Consider the following 17,883-nt stretch of genomic DNA (forward strand, 5'->3'; position numbering starts at 1 on the left):
CAACTGACACAGTATTAGATATTATGCAAAATACAACCCAACTACATAAGTGAGTGCAGCTGGGCTGGTATTAGCTGCAGCAGGTCTGTAAGCACACCTAAATCCTAGATAAACAGAGTGGAGAAACTGAACTGCCGGTCGGCATGCTGGGGATTTTCAGGGAAAAAGAGGATATGATGAGACTGAAAGCTGGCAAGTTGCACTGGTCAGTCATGAACTCATTGAGACATACAGCCACATGGGTATTAACACGTCCTGAGCCGATGAGGTCATAGTGATGTCAGAAGCATGCCAGGAAACAATCTCTTGAGAACAGAGGGAGGAATCTGCTCACTTCTTGTTTCAGCTGTTGTCAGTCTAAATTCTTGGTTGAGAATTTGTAGAGTGCTAAGCAGATCTTCTGTAATGCTGATTCAAAGTTGCTGATAATGAAATCCTGTGAATACACTCACAAGCACATGACTCAAGCCCATGGATGCTTTTATTAGGCATGGATCAAAGGCCTGGTTCTGTTGGGGAAAAGATAATCTTGCTAGAATGAGACAGCTCACGCCATTGTGCAAGGGAGGGTGCTCAATATCTCCAGCATGTTTCTAAATGATTCTTTCATTTCATAAGCACTCTAATGCTTTTCAGCAGTGAGCAGGTGGTGAATTGAGCACAAAGGTGTGTGTGTGTGTGTGTGTGTTGGTGGTGGTAAAATGTCTTTGTAGTACATTCTGTACATGCATTAAGAGAGTGCAGCAGATGGTAGAGTAAGGTGTAGGACAGAGTTATACCATCATTACACTTGAACCCACCATCATCAACAGTGTACACTCTCTATGGCTCTCTATCTTGTCATCCTGTTTACGTCTAACTCTAAGGATAGGGAATCATCAGAGACCAGGCATTATGATATTATGTGAATATCTGGGTAGTGATGCAATAATACTGCTATTCTTTATGTCTAGTGTATTGTAATCTTTCACTCAATTGTTCCTCAAATCATCTTAAATGGACGTTGGTGCTTTGCGCAACAAGTGCTGAACATCCCATTTCATCATAGAGCCATAAAAGTAGCGTAAAGCACAGGCACATAAGTGTCAGTAAAATAAATAAATAAAATGAAATTTAGGGAATAGTGCAACTTGGTTCCATTGTGTCCTGGTTACTTCCGTAACCTCCCCTGATTGAGGGAATAAGACATTGTGTCAATGAAGTGACACTAGGGGAGTCACCCTTGGGAGCCCGTGACACCTCTGATCTTTGATAAAAGGGCCAATGTGAATTGGTGAGTGGTATTTGCATGCCAGTCCCCCAAACATACGGGTATAAAGGAGCTGGCTAGCATACCGCTCATTTGGGTTTTGTGCTGAGGAGCCGAGAGTAAGGTCCCAGCCATTTTATTGGGTAGTTCAGCATTGTGGCAGGAGGGACACAACGTCTTGTTCCCTCCATCAGGGAACAGAGGTTACGGAACTAAACTGGACGTTCCATATCTGTCACTAACTCAACGTTGTGTCGATGAAGTGACACTAGATGTCCCCAACAAAAACGGCACAACTAGCTGAACTGTGTTAGGTGGAGTGGCGGTGAGAGATGGGCAGACTACTGTGAACCCCGTAGCCAGTGCACCAGACCGACACATAACCACCCTCAGTGCTGCTATGAGCATCGAACGGCCCTTCGGGGACAAGTCAACTGCCCAAAAAATAGGGGCAGGTTAGTCCTGTCATGGCCTTGCAATACCTCCCCCAAAAAGAGTTAAAAAAAAAATCAACCACGCCCATGCCTTCAGTTAGTTCAACCGACTGGGACCACTAGTGAAACCCCTGTTTTCTGTATGTACGCCTTCAAACAGGTCAGCACTGATTGGGTGCTCTCGTTCATGAGACGCACCGCCATTTAGATGGAGTCCAACTCCAAACTGAGAAAAGAGATGCTCTAAACCGGGAGGAGCTTGCTCTTTTCCCTAGCCGGCTGAGGTGCGAGAGCATGTCCCTGTGCGCACAACACATCCGAGAGTGAGCTAGGATTAGCCAGTCGTCAAGATAGTTGAGGATGCAAATGCCCTTTTCCCATAACAGGGCAACAGCTGCCTCTACGATCTTCGTGAAGACGCGAGGAGACAGAGACAGGCCGAAGTGGAGGACCTTTACTGGTATGCCCGACATTCGAATGCAAACCACAGAAAGGGTCTGTGCCGAGGAAGAATCGAGACATGGAAGTATGCATCCTTCAGGTCTACCGCCCTTTCGTAGGAGGGTAGTGATTTCAGGTGATGGTGTTCTCGCCCTTCACAGAGGTGAAGTGGACGCCTGGCGAAATGAAACGCATAGCCGAGTCCTGACGGTCTGGGTCAGCCATCGCGATGGGTTGGAGAGCGCAAGCTAGGCGTCCAAGCTCCAGGCGAGGGGGACCAAGGAGAAAATCTCTTTGGCCGTACCGGCGGGTGGGGCCTCGTGGGTGGGGCCTCACATTGATGGGGCTTGGGCCCTGTGGCCGTGCTGAGCCAAGAGACATCGAAGCACTCACCTGACTCCTGATACCCACCAGTGGATCGGTCGAGGAGGGTGCGTCCCCAAGGTCCATCGAAACCCTCCGTGCATGGCCGTGTTTGTGCAACAGCTCACCGGGGGATGGAGTGGTCTGTCTACCAGCTCAGGAGCAGCAGGTCTCCTCGTCCCTGGGTCACCCGTCTCAGGGGCACTTAAAGGTCTTCTTAGCAGGCGGCCGTGAGACGGGTGGCATTTGCTTCCTGCAGTGCAGCCACCGCAGGAGGATGCCCTTGGCTATGAGCAGAAGGGATGCAGGATCTTGAGCTGTGCAGGGGCAGGATATGTTGAATGGCCTCCGTCTGCTGCTTCAGTGTGGGAAATGGGGGCGTTCGGGAATCGTGTCTTATCGGCCTTGTCGCATGACAAGGATGAGCCATAGGTGGCGCTCTTGGACCAAAAAAGTGGACATCGTCCGCCCGAGAGACCGCACCATGACCTTCGTCGCCCGGAGGGAGAGGTCATTTGCCGAACGCAGTTCCTGCATCAATCCCGGGAAAGAACTACCCTTGTGCAATTATTTCAGCGCCTTGGTTTGGTGTACTTGCAGGAGAGCCATGGCGTGCAGGGTGGAGGCGGCTTGTCCAGCGGCACCATAGGCCTTGGCTGTCAGGGACAATGTAAACATACAGGCCCTGGACGGGAGCTTCAGGCACCCAAGCCAGGTGGCACGCTCTGCGGGCATAGGTGCACCGTGAGTGCCTTATCCACTGGGGGCATCGCCGAGTAATCCCTGGCCGCCCCATCATCGAGGGTAGTTAGAGCGGGGGAGCTGAAAGATCGGGACTGGGCAGTGAAAGGTGCCTCCCACGACCTTGTCAGCTCCTCATGCACCTCCGGGAAGAAAGGAACTGTGGTGGGTTGTGGCTGTGTGCGGCGCCGTGAGCCTAGAAACCAGTCATCGAGAGGCAAGGGATCAGGGGAGAGTGGAAGGTTCCACTCTAGCCCGACAGTTGCGACTGCCCGAGAAAGCATGTCCATCATCTCCGTGTCTGCCTGTGACTGGGTGACCACACCCGAAGGGGGAAGCCCAGCGGAGGTTTCCGCATCTAACTGGACAAGGCCCCTCTCCAACGCTGCGCTCGAAAGATCATCACCTTCGCGGGAACCGAACAAGAGGTCAAACTCACCCTGAGACAAGCCGCCGCACTCATCCGGAAGCCTAACTGGAGCAAACGAGTGTGCTGGGGAATGGGAGGTCCGTGGGGATTTACCCGGCTAAGGTGGTCCCACTGAGGTCCCCAAATCGCCCCCAGTGCTAGCCACGCTAGCCTCATACCCGTAGGTAGAAGGACAGAGGTGGGGAGCCACTGTGGTGGTGTGCTTTCTTACGAAACCGAGCCGTGACCGCAACGTCGCAATGGTCATGTCCTCGCAATGAGGACATGACGCATCCATCTCTGCGTGGGCAGCACCCAGGCACGAAAGACAGCGATTGTGGCAGTCTGAAGGCGAGAGATAACAACCGAACCCAGGAATAACACACAAGCGTAAGGGCATCTTTAAAAAGACGTTCCGTTGTATGCCGCTCAATTAAAATATACTCTTTTAGGTTGGAAAATGCTCTTTTAGAATATACTCTAGTTCTGTCGATGTGCCCAGGGGCGATCTCTGCAGTGCACCAGTGCAGAGAGGAGAGAAAGCCGATGTAATGCACTGTAAGGATCCAGCAGAGGTGAAATGGAATGGAAGCCGTGGGAAATTCAGCTGTGTGGTGAATCGACCGCACGGCTCCGAAGAGAAAATCTGAATGAGCTGTATGTACACCAGCTCCTTTATGCCTGTATGTTCGGGGGAGTGGCATGCAAATATCACTCGCCAATTCCCATTGGCCTTTCATCAAAGATCAGAGGTGTCTCGGGCTCCCAAGTGTGACCCCCTAGTGTCACTTTATCAACGAGGTCGAGAGAGTGACAGATAGGGAACCATTGCTGTCTTTCTGTAAAGAGTATCTGTATGGTCAAAAAGCAAACTCAGCTTGTTTGTTTACACCCTGAGTTTATATTTTGGTAAAATAGAAATAATTGACTGGTCATTGACCTAATAGCTTTATTTTTTTCATCAATATATTATGCTTTATGTAAAATAATTTATGCTAAAAATACATTGAAATGCAGATCCATCTCTCCTGTTTTAATTTTTTTTTTCTCTAATTTATCGTCTTCCTCTCTCTTATTCCCAATTATTGTTCAGCCAGCAGTGGATATGTACCATTTGGGTGGTTATCTTTGGATTTTACAAAGCCATCAAAATAGACTTCATTTCAGCAAATGGAAAACATAGACCGATCATAAGGTCTGAGCATCAATAAATACCTAGTGCCGTTAATCAAGCCCAATTACCTCTTCACTAAGAGCTGAATACATTTCCTCTTTTAATATAATGTCTCTGAAAGCTGTGTGTGTGGTTGCAAGAGACTCATGAACCATATGATCAACCTCTTTGCTTACGGCACATATGCTAAATTGAACTTTTTACCCCACAAATGCATATGGAAAGGACCATTCACCTTGCAGACCACAGCAACATTAAAGGAAACACTGGGATACAATTGGAGGACAAGCACAGACAAACACATAACCTTTTTAACAAAGAGACGTCTCTATGACCCTTTCAAACAAAGCCAATGGACAGCTAAAGGCAGGAACACACAGCTAAGAGGAACGGATGAGTGAAGTTTTCCATGAATAAATAGATTCTGTTTAAGTGGAGATGAAAGCAAATCATTGAGAGAGGATGACCCTGTAAAAGTGAAAGAGGTCTGTGAAAATAATTCAACGTCTATAACCCTGTCCTCTTTTGTTCAGGAAGCTGCTTTTTATTTACTTGTAAAGAGGCAAAGACTTCTCTACTTATAGGTCATTAGCTTGTGCCTAGAAACTAGGTCTTGTGGGCCCCCAAGATATTGGAGGCCAGTGATACCAACATCAAAGTATTATTGAGGAAGCAATGCAGGTAATAACAAAGAGGTCTGGATATGAGATTAAGGAGCAGAGAGGCCACCATCCCGGCTGGTTCAACTTCCTCATTTTGAGTCGAACGAGCCAGAAAGGGGAAGACTGCTTGTCTTCACAGCTGGAGTTTTGCTGGTTTAGATAAGGCTTTGTCAGGACCCTTATTACCCAGCCTGGTGCCACTGTTAGTGGGCTGTTTTGAAGTACACAATGCCGCCTGTTTGAAGGGGTAAAAGGGTCTTTTATGACAAGCTCCACACTATATTTTTAATCTGCCTCTGTCACGGATGAACACTACAAACTGAATAGGATCTGAGTCCCCCAATCTTTCCCCTTTGTTCATTGAGTCATTTCTAATAACTATTACAATTTCATCCTACAGGGGCAGCAGATAGAGCTCTATCCCCTACTGGGGGGTCCATGCAATTGGAGAGAGATTAGGGCTGACTGTGTAAGGGGTGTGCGTGGTTCTCTGTGTGTGGTATTTGAAGAGCAGGTACAAAGTTTTAAATATGGCAGGCACTATGTTGTTAAGGGTTCCTGCTGATTCTCAGTTCACCTTAGATGACCACCTCCTGTCCATCCATTTCCACTGCATGATCTCTCTATCAAACTCCTCTACATTCTTACAGCCTGAAGCCTCTCCTTCATATGTCAAGAGACACGGCTTGTGGTCGACTGATATGGGTCTTTCAATGACCATTGCCAATAACTAGAGTTGATACAGATGCAATTTATATTGAAATGAAATGCAAGCAAAAGAAATGTACACGAAATTGTTGTGAACAAATTAACATTTATTTTACATAATACTCACTGAAAGTTCACTCAACAATCTGTGACAATAAATATGTTCACTTTGTATCTCTGCAGGTTTATCAGCTTATACCGATAATAAAAAAAAAAATAAGAGACCATCAGAAATGTGTTCTGAAGAAAACTGCAAGTGTAACGTTATATATAACAAACTTTGGCCAAAAAGAAGGTGCTTTTTCTTTCATTTCGGTGGTTCGTAACAGCTTGCCTGGGTGAACTTTTAGGAAAAAATTCTTACTGGCTTCTAAATGCCTTCTTACTTCCATTGGTCCACATCATCGGTAGATCTGACCAAGAGCTTCACCTACCTTGAGGCAGACAGCTAATTTTGTTTATGTTGTTCAGTCAGTCAAAATCAGTCAACATGAATTCATTGGCGAGTGGAGTTATTAGCAATCTCGTGGAAATTTACTTACATCTGTACGATCGTCCACTTAGTGGCATTTTACAAGAACATGTCATGCAATTTTTGTTTTGTTTAATTAATCAATAAACGGAATCAAATCTACTTAAATACTCTAAAGTTCCCATTCACGCATGTGTCATCTGCAGCAAAAGCTATTCAAACATCTGCCCAAAGGAAGATATCCCTATTATCATTCTTTTCTCTTTATTCTGCACATTAAAACTTTTATACACTCATCTTTGCAATATTATCAGTGTCACCATAAATTAAAATAACAACGTTATACGTTAAACAACACATTTTATAGCCACATATAGTGTGTTAGTGCATTAGTGCCACAAATTTAGAATGTAAACAAGACAAATATTTTTTTTTTATACTGCATAAATATTACTTTAAAACATCCAAGTGGTTAAAACAATGTATTTTACTGAACTAATGTGAATTCTACTCATAGAACGAGGCATAAGGTAATTGATAACACATTTCAATGCCCCATTAATTGATGCTTTACACATAGCTCCCTCTTTTAAATGTACTTCGAAAAACATTATAGCATTGTTCAGCTGTTTAGAACTTCTTTTTGCTCCTGAAAAGAACGAAGAATAACTACTTAGTAAGTATATGCAGTGCAGATATATATATATATATATATATAATTACTTATTTTTGATAATACGGTTTCATTCCAAATTCTGCAAAATGCTGGAATCTAGATTGTTCAAATGTTTGAAAGAATTCAGGGAAATCTTTACTTTGGACATTGTTCTAAGTCAAATTGGACTTGCATTACTGTTTTAGTAGTTGAATAATTACTTTTCCAAAAATTTGTAAATAAATCAGTTTACACTCAACAATGCCTTTAACCATTCACATTTCTGATTTACACCATTTTTGTATATATCTTTGCCTTATTCCTCGCTTGCTGCTTTTATATTTCTCTCTTCTCAGCGTTTTTGTCTAAGAGTGAGAATGACATCTTTCTCTCCACCCTCTGTCACAACCCTTCTCTCTACAATTTCTTTAACTCTCTCTACCCTTTTCTCTTTGCCTTTCATCACTTCTCTTTCAGCATTTCACCCATTTTAAATTTTTACATTTCAATCAGTCACTCAGCTTTTGCTCTTAAAATGTATCTATAGACATCTTTCACTCTTTGTCTCAGAGTTATTTTTCCTAGTGATGCACCGAAACGAAAATTCTGGGCTGAAACCGAAAATTCAGGATGCACTTGACCGAAAACCGAATATTTTTAAAGCGTTTTTTATATATATATATATATATATATATATATATATATATATATATATATATATATATATATATATATATATAAAATTGTATTAATATTATACTTTTTAATTAATTTCACAAATTTAATTAATCTGAATTGAAAAACTACAAACCAATAAAATGATCACACTTTGATTGAAAGTAACGCACCAAAATTGGCAGAAAATATATTAAAACATTACTAAATATATTATTATTTATTCAGTTCTTTAACAATCAAATTTAACAGATTTTTTTTTTTACCAATTATCCAAATAATGTAACGTTCTAGAAAACTATAAAGATATGCAAAACAGCAGTGAAGTAATGAACTTAGCAGCTCTAGGCTAGCATGTTGCAAAAACAAAAAGTTTAAATATGCTACACAGTCATTTTATTGAAAACAACAGGCAGAACACAGAATGGCAGAGGGCCTCTATTCTGTTTATGTAAACGTATTTACACGTTAATATAAAATTATTGTGCAAAACAACAGTACAAAACAGCAGTAATAGAACTAAAACCAAACTCAACTGTAAACGACAGATGTAGCCTCAAGTGAAGAACAAAGTTTTGCAGGGCTAAACCTATTTTAAATGTAATTGCTATACACATAGCAAATTGGACTGCTTTCTATTTAAGTAAAAGTGGCAAGTTTCTCTTCAAGAACAAAAGTTGCTCAGCTTTCTGGCAGGAGAGATGGTTCCTCTTCTCATCAAGAACATGAGATGCTGCACTGAATAGTCTCTCTCTCCCTCTCTCTCTCTGTGCTAATGCTTGGAGCGGAAAAATACATATATCGTGTGAGTAAGGGCAGCCGGTGGACTTTCTGGTGCCACCCTAGGGAAAGATGGTGCCCTACGCAGACTGCGTAGTATGCGTATAGGGAGCAGAGGTACTTCTTTGAAGTATTTCCACACTGCTGACATCGGCCTTTGCTTGGTAGCGCCGCGATAATGGCTAGATCGATCGAGAGTGAAACCTGAGCAATGACGGGCGGGGAGGCATATATTTTCGCCTCATATTTTCGGCCTTTTTTCTCTTTCGGCCAAAACAAAAAATGTCATTTTCGGCCGAACATTTTCGGTGTCCGAAATTTCGGTGCATCACAAATTTTTCCCATACATTTAATCTACCTGACTACTCAGCCCAGACACACACATAGACGCCAATCCATCAGTCACTGAGTCAAGCAAACTCAAAGAAGCTGTTCAGTAATTCAAAGCTCAATGTGTATATTGCCCACAAAATCCAGCAAATGTTTGATAGACAAATAAAATAATTTCAGTCACAGCAGATAATGTGCATAATTTTGTGTTTGTTTGAAGACCGTATAAATGTATTTTACTCCAATGAAGGGTTTTAATCTCCTGTGTACAAGCAGAACTAGTGGTTTGTGGGTAATAAGTTGCAGTCATTCCTCTGACCACTGAATAATGCATACTAAGTAATCAGTGGCAACGACGCAGCGAGAAGACCATTCAACACAGTGCATATGACTCATAAATAAACAGTTAGAGGCCTAATTCACAAGAGAATTTACCCGAACAATGTGTGAATAAGTGTGAATTGGCTTTAATACATTGAAAATAGACATTTATTGTCCATCTTCTACCACAATAAACAGAAGGGTTTAGGGCATAAAGTGTTGATGTTGTTATGTTGATATTAGGGAAGGGCGATTTTACTAAGCAAAATCTGGATTAGCAGTCGCCAGTTCATTTATATATATATACACCATACTGTGGCAGGGCAGAGAGCGGGGCTGGGTCGTGATCCTACACACCCGGTCCTGTATTAGGCTAATTAAGCCTCCGAGGGATAAAGGTCGACTGCAGGGGATCGTGCGGGAGAGAGAGATCGTTTACGGACATGTCCGTCATGTGTGTGTTAATGTTGTCTTTTAAGTTTATCATTAAAACTATTATTTATATTGTCAAGCCGGTTCTCGCCGCCTCCTTTCCATTGATACCTTTACTCATACAGTATGCATACATACAGAATATATAATACATTCAGTATATTTAAATTTGGTTATTTTTTAATTAAACATATTGACAGGGTGTTGGGCGCCCAAGACTAATCAATGCGTGAGGGCAACAAAGGCTTTCCCGTCTGGTCCTAACAGACAGAAGGTCTACTGTGGCACAAAGCACAGTCAATTTTAATGATGGTTTTGGGAGGAATGTGTTACAACACACAGTGCTTCGCACCCTGCTGCGTATGGGGCTGCGTATCCGCAGACCGGTTAGAGTGCCCAAGACACCTCTCCACCATCGAAAGTGCCAACAATGAGTATCAGAACTGGAACTTGGAGTAGTGGAAGAAGGTCACCTGGTCTGATGAGTCCCCTTTTCTTTTACATCAAGTGGATGGCAATGTACGTGTGTGCTGTTTACCTGGGGAAGTGATGAAACCAGGATGCACTGTGGGAAGATGACGAGCCAATGGAGGGAGTGTGATGCTCAAACCCTGGGTCCGGCCATTCGTTGGTGTGCCACCAACCTAAACATCATTACACACCAGCAATGGTATTCCTTGATGCAGTGGCCTTCTTTTAGCATGATAAATTGCACACTCCCACTGTGTGCACAGTTCAGGAATGGTTTGAGGAACATGATGAAGAGTTCAAGGTGTTGCTCCAGCCTCTATATTCCCCAGATCTCAATCCAATTGAGCATCTGTGGGATGTGCTGGACCAACAAGTCAGATCCATGGCGGATCCACCTTGCAACTTACAGAACTTGAAGGATCTGTTGCTAATGTCTTAGTGCCAGATACCACAGGACACCTTCAGGGATCTTGTAGAGTCTATGCCTCGGCGGGCCAGCAGTGTTTTGGTGGCACACGGAGGACTAACAGTATATTAGGCAGGTGGTCATAATCCTTTGGCTCATCTGTGTATATTTAATAAGAATTTATTTTAAGTGGCACCTGGGTAGTTCAGCGAGTACTGACGCTGACTACCACTCCTGGAGTCACGAGTTCAAATCCCAGGTCCTGGAGTCCAGCCAGGTCTCCTTAACCACCAAATTGGCCAGGTTGTAAGGGAGGGTAGAGTCGTATGGGGCAACCTCCTCGTCGTTGCTATAATGTGGTTCGCTCTTGGTGGGGCGAGTGGCGAGTTATGCGTGGATGCAACAGAGAATAGCGTGAAGCTTCCACACGTGGTATGTCTCTGTGGTAGCGTGCTCAACAAGCCACGTGATAAGATGCGCAGGTTGACGGTCTCAGACGGGAAGGCAACTGAGATTCAAACTCCACCACCCAGATTGAGGTGAGTCACTACGTCTCCAAGGACTTAAAGCGCAATGGGAATTGGGCATTCCAAATTGGGGAGAAAAAGGGGAGGAAAAAAAACATTATGATGGATACCAATTATAGTATCATGAATTCCTCTTATAGCTCTGTGAATTTATCTAAATAAAGGGGAGAAGTTTGAGTGGCTTTGCAATGGCAATAGTCAAGTGTGAGTGGTTCTCATCAGTTGGTTATTTACAGAAATCGATGAGCTGTACAGAATTTGGATGATAGTGGAGCGACGGGCACTATGCGGAGGGAGATACAGGAAGAGACAGCACACAGCTGCACAGTCGTAGTCCCTGACTTCACACAGCCCTGCATGCTCCGGCACTTCCTGTAGGGGCGATCCGACCTCCTGCACCACTTCCTGCCCTGCGCTGAATCAACAAGCATGGACAAGAGCAGGAAGTAAGACTAAAAGGTGTGCAGAAGGGTGTATGCAAGTATGTTTGTCTGGGTCTGTGGGTCGCAAGGTTCATCAGGAAACATATAGAATAGATGAAAAGAGACAAAACAAAGGTAAGGAAAGTCAGTGGGAGAAAGAGAGTGAAAAAGTCTGAACATCCTTACAGACATAAGCTAGCATGCCTACACATCCCACATGGGTTGAGACAAAGGCAGGAAACTCAGGACTTCCCATCCTCAAGGTTTGAGGAACTACATCATGACTATGACCTTCTCCGGCTAAGATAGCAAACAGAGGCTGCTGGGCTCTGGAGATGGGCATGACAGGACAGAGGCATTCTAAAGGAACACATGATATCACCGCATATGACCCAAATAACATGCCACTACATTTCCTCTTGGTCTGAAGCACAGGAAGTGCCTGTAAAGGCATATCAAGATATACAAGTATATTTGTGTTTTATGGAGGCTGATTACTGATTAATGTTTTTTAAAAGCTCCATTTAAACCATGGGTTGGTTTGGTATAGCGATAAATGATGATGACTGTAGAACCACAGAAAAAAATATATATTTTACATTTATAAGAGAATATACAGTATAAATTGTAAGTGATGTGAAATACAACAAAGACATAACATCTATCTTCTGTACTGTGTTGTCTTCACATGTAAAAGCAAACATAACACAACCAGTGTCATCCACTTGGCACAATATTTTGACTCTTGTGAGCAATGGGATTATATATGTGCCAATTGTTTTGAATGTAACTTTTCAAGAAACTAATAAAAATATAAAATAAGAATGAATGAACACAATCTGAAACAGAAAATAATAAAATCAATGGCAAAATTTAAACAGTCTTCAAATAAACAGCATCCTTTGATAACAATATTCTGTGTTTGCGTTTGCTGAACAGAATGTGCTGCTAGATTTTTCGTTTAAGTTTTTAGTTACGCTCCCTGAATTTTCATTTGTAGTTCTGGCACAAAACTCTCATATGGGCGGGGCTAACTGAGAGGAGTTCTCATTGGCTAGTGAGTTTTTTATTGACAGCTCTTTGACCTGGAAGAAGAGGTCAGTCAGTGGAAGGGGCTCTCAGTTTTACGTGTAACGTATTTTTAGGCGTTTGCTTTTGTATTATATCTGTATTTTTTTTATCCTAATACATTGTTGCGATAAGCTTTCAGGAGCAGCACTGACAAATGCCGTCATCGTTGTCATCATCAACAGGACACTCGAGGCAGCCTTAGGTAAGTCAGTATAATTAAGAGTAATTATCTTAAAGTATAATAAAATGTATTAACTTTTCAGACAAAAAAGATAGGTCCCTTAGAGACAGGGAGGGATTTTTTGTTGTTGCCGGAAACAATGGATTTACTGTAGTAATATTGTAGCAACAACAAATGTAGTAACCATGTTTTTTTTGTTTTTGTAGTAACAATGATTATAATGATTATAGATTACCATGGTTTTACTCAGGGATCTCTAGTTTTTACTACAGTAACCATAACTATGGTATTTGTTGTAAAACCAAAGTAATGACAAAATTATTATTTTTATTACCATATAGTTTTTGTTTTCCTATATTATTACTATGGTTTGACTATGAATATCATGGTTTAAATATGGTTACCATAGTAAAGCCATGGTAAATGTAAGAGGGAGCAGAACAGTATAAGGCAGTTTGATCTTGCTTCAGCCCATTCTTTGATTATATGTTTAATTGTACATTAGTTGTCAGGACATATTTATTCTAACTCGATTAAGGAATGGGTTATATTTGTATGGATTTAGCAAATGAGAGTTCTGACATTATTTACTTGTATGACTTTCTTCCATGGAAAACAAAATAGAATGTTATAATTCAGTTTCAGTACTTTTTTTCTTTGTTTTTTATTTTTTATACAATGAAAGTGAATGGGGACTGAGGCTCTAACATTTCCTTTTGTGTTCCATGAAAGAAAGTCAGTCATACATATGGCCTTTAAATAAAATGAGGCTATGAGTAATTACATAAGCCAATTCTTTAACAATTTTTTAAGATTAGCTACATCCACATTCTAGAAAATCATTTTAGAAGTAATCAAAAAACTATTAATATAAAACAAATAAATTAATAATTTTGATCAGCCATTTGTTACATTGTAGTTCAAAGTAGTTTGTAGTGTTTAACTAGAATTAATTTTCCTTTTCTTTTAACAGCACAAACAAAATTCTTATGAGCCAGATGATGGAGTGGTGGAACCAGAGATCCATTGCCCCTTATCAGACTAGAATCTTGCTATTCTGCACAATATATGCATCCACTGACATCAGGTTGGATCATAATTTCTTATTTTTAGTAAGATCTTTGATATCAGGGCAAAAATCATAATCTTAATAATATTTTTTTTAAATCGTTTTCCTGTAAAAATATAAAAAAAAATCCTTAAAACAAGATCAATTAGATTTATCTTGTTTTAGAAACAACACTGCATAAGATATTTAGGTTTTTCACAGAATGTATTTTTAGTGTGTATTTTGTTTTACTATACTGGCAGAATTTTTTGTCAAAACAAGTGAAAAACCAGTGCTGAAGAAGTAATCCAAAGTATTTAGAATAAGTTACTGACCTTGAGTAATCTAACGGAATACGTTACAAATTATATTTGACAGCATGTATTCTGTTATCAGTAGTGGAATACATTTCAAAAGTAATCCTCCCAACTCTACCTTTGAATGACCTGGAGCTACAGACACTATTATACTGTGATATTATGCACACTATGTTCTACTAAATTTGATTTGCGTTCTAGATTCAAACCAACACAATTCGTTAGTACAAAAACAGTTACACTTTATTAGACTACAATAGACACTTTACATCTCTGACTAGTATCCTGAGAAATAAAGGTTAATGCCTGATATTGCACACAGTACCACATACTTTAGAATGCATACTTGGAAAGGAAAGCTTATGTTACAGATACATCACTAGGAAGGCTACATTATATTAACATCCTTTATGCATATACAAATATCTGAGACAACTTTAAGATTATAGACCAATTATAATGGTGTATTTGTACAGAACTTTATCTCTAAACCAGAAACAGGTGAGTTTTATAGATGATAAATTATAACTGACATCTGATGTCTGAAAGTGAACATGAATGATCATTCTCTAGCTTACTTGTGCACTTATCGATGCTTGAGGTGAAGACATTTAAAATGATATATGGTTTGTCCAGATTAATTAAATTGTACAGTAACAGTTAAATCTACAGTACAGGAACACTGAATAAATAAAAAGAAACAAGCCCCTAATGTGTTGGCATCCTCATGAATGTTAAATTATAAATGGTGTAACACATTATAAAATATTTTATTTATTGTTTTGGTCAATATTATTTATTGTTTTATTATCTGTATATTGTGTACAATGTGTGTACTATGTAATATGGATATTGTGCATTACGTGTACATATTGTTCAATGAGTGTTGTGTATTCTGTCTTGTAACTAAATGACTGCAATGTTGACGGAACTGCACTAATAAAGTTATTTGATTACCAACAACAAAGTTTAATCCATTCAAACTTTAAAATCAATCACTAAGCTGGTTAGTTAAAAGTCAAATTTTGAAGCACTATTTAAAATGTCTTTAAACAAAAACATTTGGATTGAATACCCATGCAATGCAATACCCTTGAAGGTCTACATCCTGTGAAAACAAGCTCCATGCTTGAATACGATTTTCATGATCTGTTTAAATTCTTCAGAGTTAATAATAATAATAAAGTGGGAACTGTGATGGTTTGAGTGCATGCGCTGACAATGGGGTAAGTGTGTTTTCATGGGGACGACATTCGTCCAAAAAAAATACAGCTATAATACAAAAGCAAATGCCTAAATATACGTCACTAAACATTAATGAATTATAAAGATGCTTTCAGATTCTTGCACTTTTGCAAAACTGAACCAGAGCCCCTTCCACTGACTGACCTCTTCTTCCATGTCAAAGAGCTGTCAATCAAAAACTCATAAGCCAGTGAGAATTCATCTCAGTTAGCCCCGCCCATACGGACATATTTTGTGCCAGAACTACAAAAGAAAATTCAGGGAGCGTAACTAAAAACTTTGGAATCGTGACTGAAAACTCTAGCAGCACATTCTGTTCAGCAAACGCAAGCAGAGAATATTAACAAAGGATGCTGTTTTTATTTGAAGACTGTTTACATTTTAAAACATTGATTTAATTTAGTTTCCATTTCAGAATGTTTTTATTCATATTTATTTTATATTTTTATTTGTTTCAAGAAAAGTTACGTTTAAAACAATTGGCACATATAATCCCAAAGTCAGCCAGCTTTTTTAATGAATATGTCAAAAATGCATTCAACGTTATGTTTAAACCATTCAAACAAATCATTCAATGAATCTGTCAGAGCAGCTTATGAGTCAACCTCTGACAGATGGCAAGTCATTATAACTTTCATTCATGTCAGACTCAAACTCAAAACTGTTACTGTTTACTTAAGGTTCCTGAGACTAAAATCAGAATATATACATACTGGTTGCTCATTTAACAACATGTAGTTGGAGTTCACACAATCACAACAGAGAGCATGCAAAACATAATTCTGAAATAAACTTCTTGCATTCATCTTCCCAAGTACCCTCCCTGCCAGTTGTGCAATGTATGCACTGTAGGTGAAGAAAAGACCCAGAAAGTAAAATACTTTACAAATGATTTATTAGCAGCAGATACAAAGGAAAAAGTACGTTTATAAGATGGAGTTTACTGAGGGACTGATGACTGCAGAGCAGCAGATGCAGCATTGTAGTTAGAGAAGACTCTTACCAGCTCACGCGGTAGGAACATCTCTTCCTGTCTAGCCACAACCAGACACACACTGTCCCCCTGCTTAGTACTGCGTAACATGGCCACCAGTTCCTCCTGAGTAAAACCTGTGATGTCCACACCGTTCACCTGAAAACACAAATGACTGCATTACATTGATTGCAATGAATTCCATTTGCAACCACACATTGGCATTATAATTGTTTTGTATTCAGCTTGAGAGCATTCTCAAATTACATTGAAAACACCATTGAGAAAAATAGAAATTAAATATATTTAATTAGAATAAAAACACCAAGTCCATTTAAAGCAGTCTATGCACATTGCTATAAAATGTTAAAACGTCATCATACTCCAGAGAAGACACTCACTTCCAGGATCCTGTCACCTGACTGCACACGGCCATCTTTGACAGCAGCTCCTCTGGGCAGGATGTTTTTGATGAGGATGGGGCCAGGTCCATGTACTGAGGAATCTCTGGTTACAACTGTGAAGCCCAGACCTTCAGGACCTACAAAGAGATTGCACAAAGGTGTTGCTAAAGTCTCCAATTTGTGTACAACCATCTGATAAACATCTTAAAGGGGTCATGACATACTCTTTTTATATATCAATTATATATATAATTGTATTATTTTCCCTTCGGTCCACAACATTAGTAAAAAAAAAAAATGTTTGCACCAAAACAGTCAAAATTTAGTGATATGTGATCATTTCCAAGCTGTCTCTGGCCCTCTGTCTGAAATGCTCAGTTTTCACCAGCGTCTCCTTTAAACTTTTACAATGTAAATGTCTATTGTTATATTTTGCTAACATCATGCAGAACTGTTTGCATACACTATAAATATCAATCAGTCGTGGCACAGAAAAACATTCACGAAAGGAACTGGTTACTTTGGTTATGGTTTTGCGATCGGTTCCAAAAGTATTTTTAACTGCCCCATCTTTCAATAACAGATCATTTGCAAAGCTTGAATCATATTGTGACTGGTACACAAGCAATCAACACAAAAAACCCATATAAAACATGCTGAGATGAGCCAAACACACATACAGTACAATCCAGCTGAAATATGCTGAACACACAATATACAATCAACAGTGAAACATGATGCATACATACATAATGCACTGATATGATCATGAACTTCGTTAAACTTCAGTCACTAATTCCTAATGTTGGGATGCTTCAAAAGACGCCAAAGCAGCGATGCTGGTCTTAACATGCACAACATCTCACATCTCACATCTGTATACTATGGACGAGACATGGTTCTTCCAGTCAGCAGCAGCAATGGAATGGATCAGAAAAGATGCGTTTTTAAATCTTAAGTTTGTTACGCTCT

At 40.4% G+C, this 17,883-nt stretch overlaps 1 protein-coding gene across 2 annotated transcripts in view; it reads right to left on the minus strand.

Moving 5' to 3' along the window:
• pard3bb (par-3 family cell polarity regulator beta b) overlaps positions 1-17,883 on the minus strand; it is a 463,809-nt gene that overhangs the window by 241,656 nt on the left and 204,270 nt on the right. For both annotated transcript variants that reach the window (XM_052143015.1, XM_052143016.1), the window contains 2 exons: positions 16,909-17,048; positions 16,538-16,666 (listed from right to left, as the gene is read on the minus strand). In XM_052143015.1, coding sequence (XP_051998975.1) covers positions 16,538-16,666; positions 16,909-17,048 — 269 coding nt within the window. The remainder of the gene's footprint in view (positions 1-16,537; positions 16,667-16,908; positions 17,049-17,883) is intronic.

This window comes from Xyrauchen texanus, chromosome 14, assembly GCF_025860055.1.
Source record: "Xyrauchen texanus isolate HMW12.3.18 chromosome 14, RBS_HiC_50CHRs, whole genome shotgun sequence".
Classification (NCBI taxonomy): Eukaryota; Metazoa; Chordata; class Actinopteri; order Cypriniformes; family Catostomidae; genus Xyrauchen; species Xyrauchen texanus.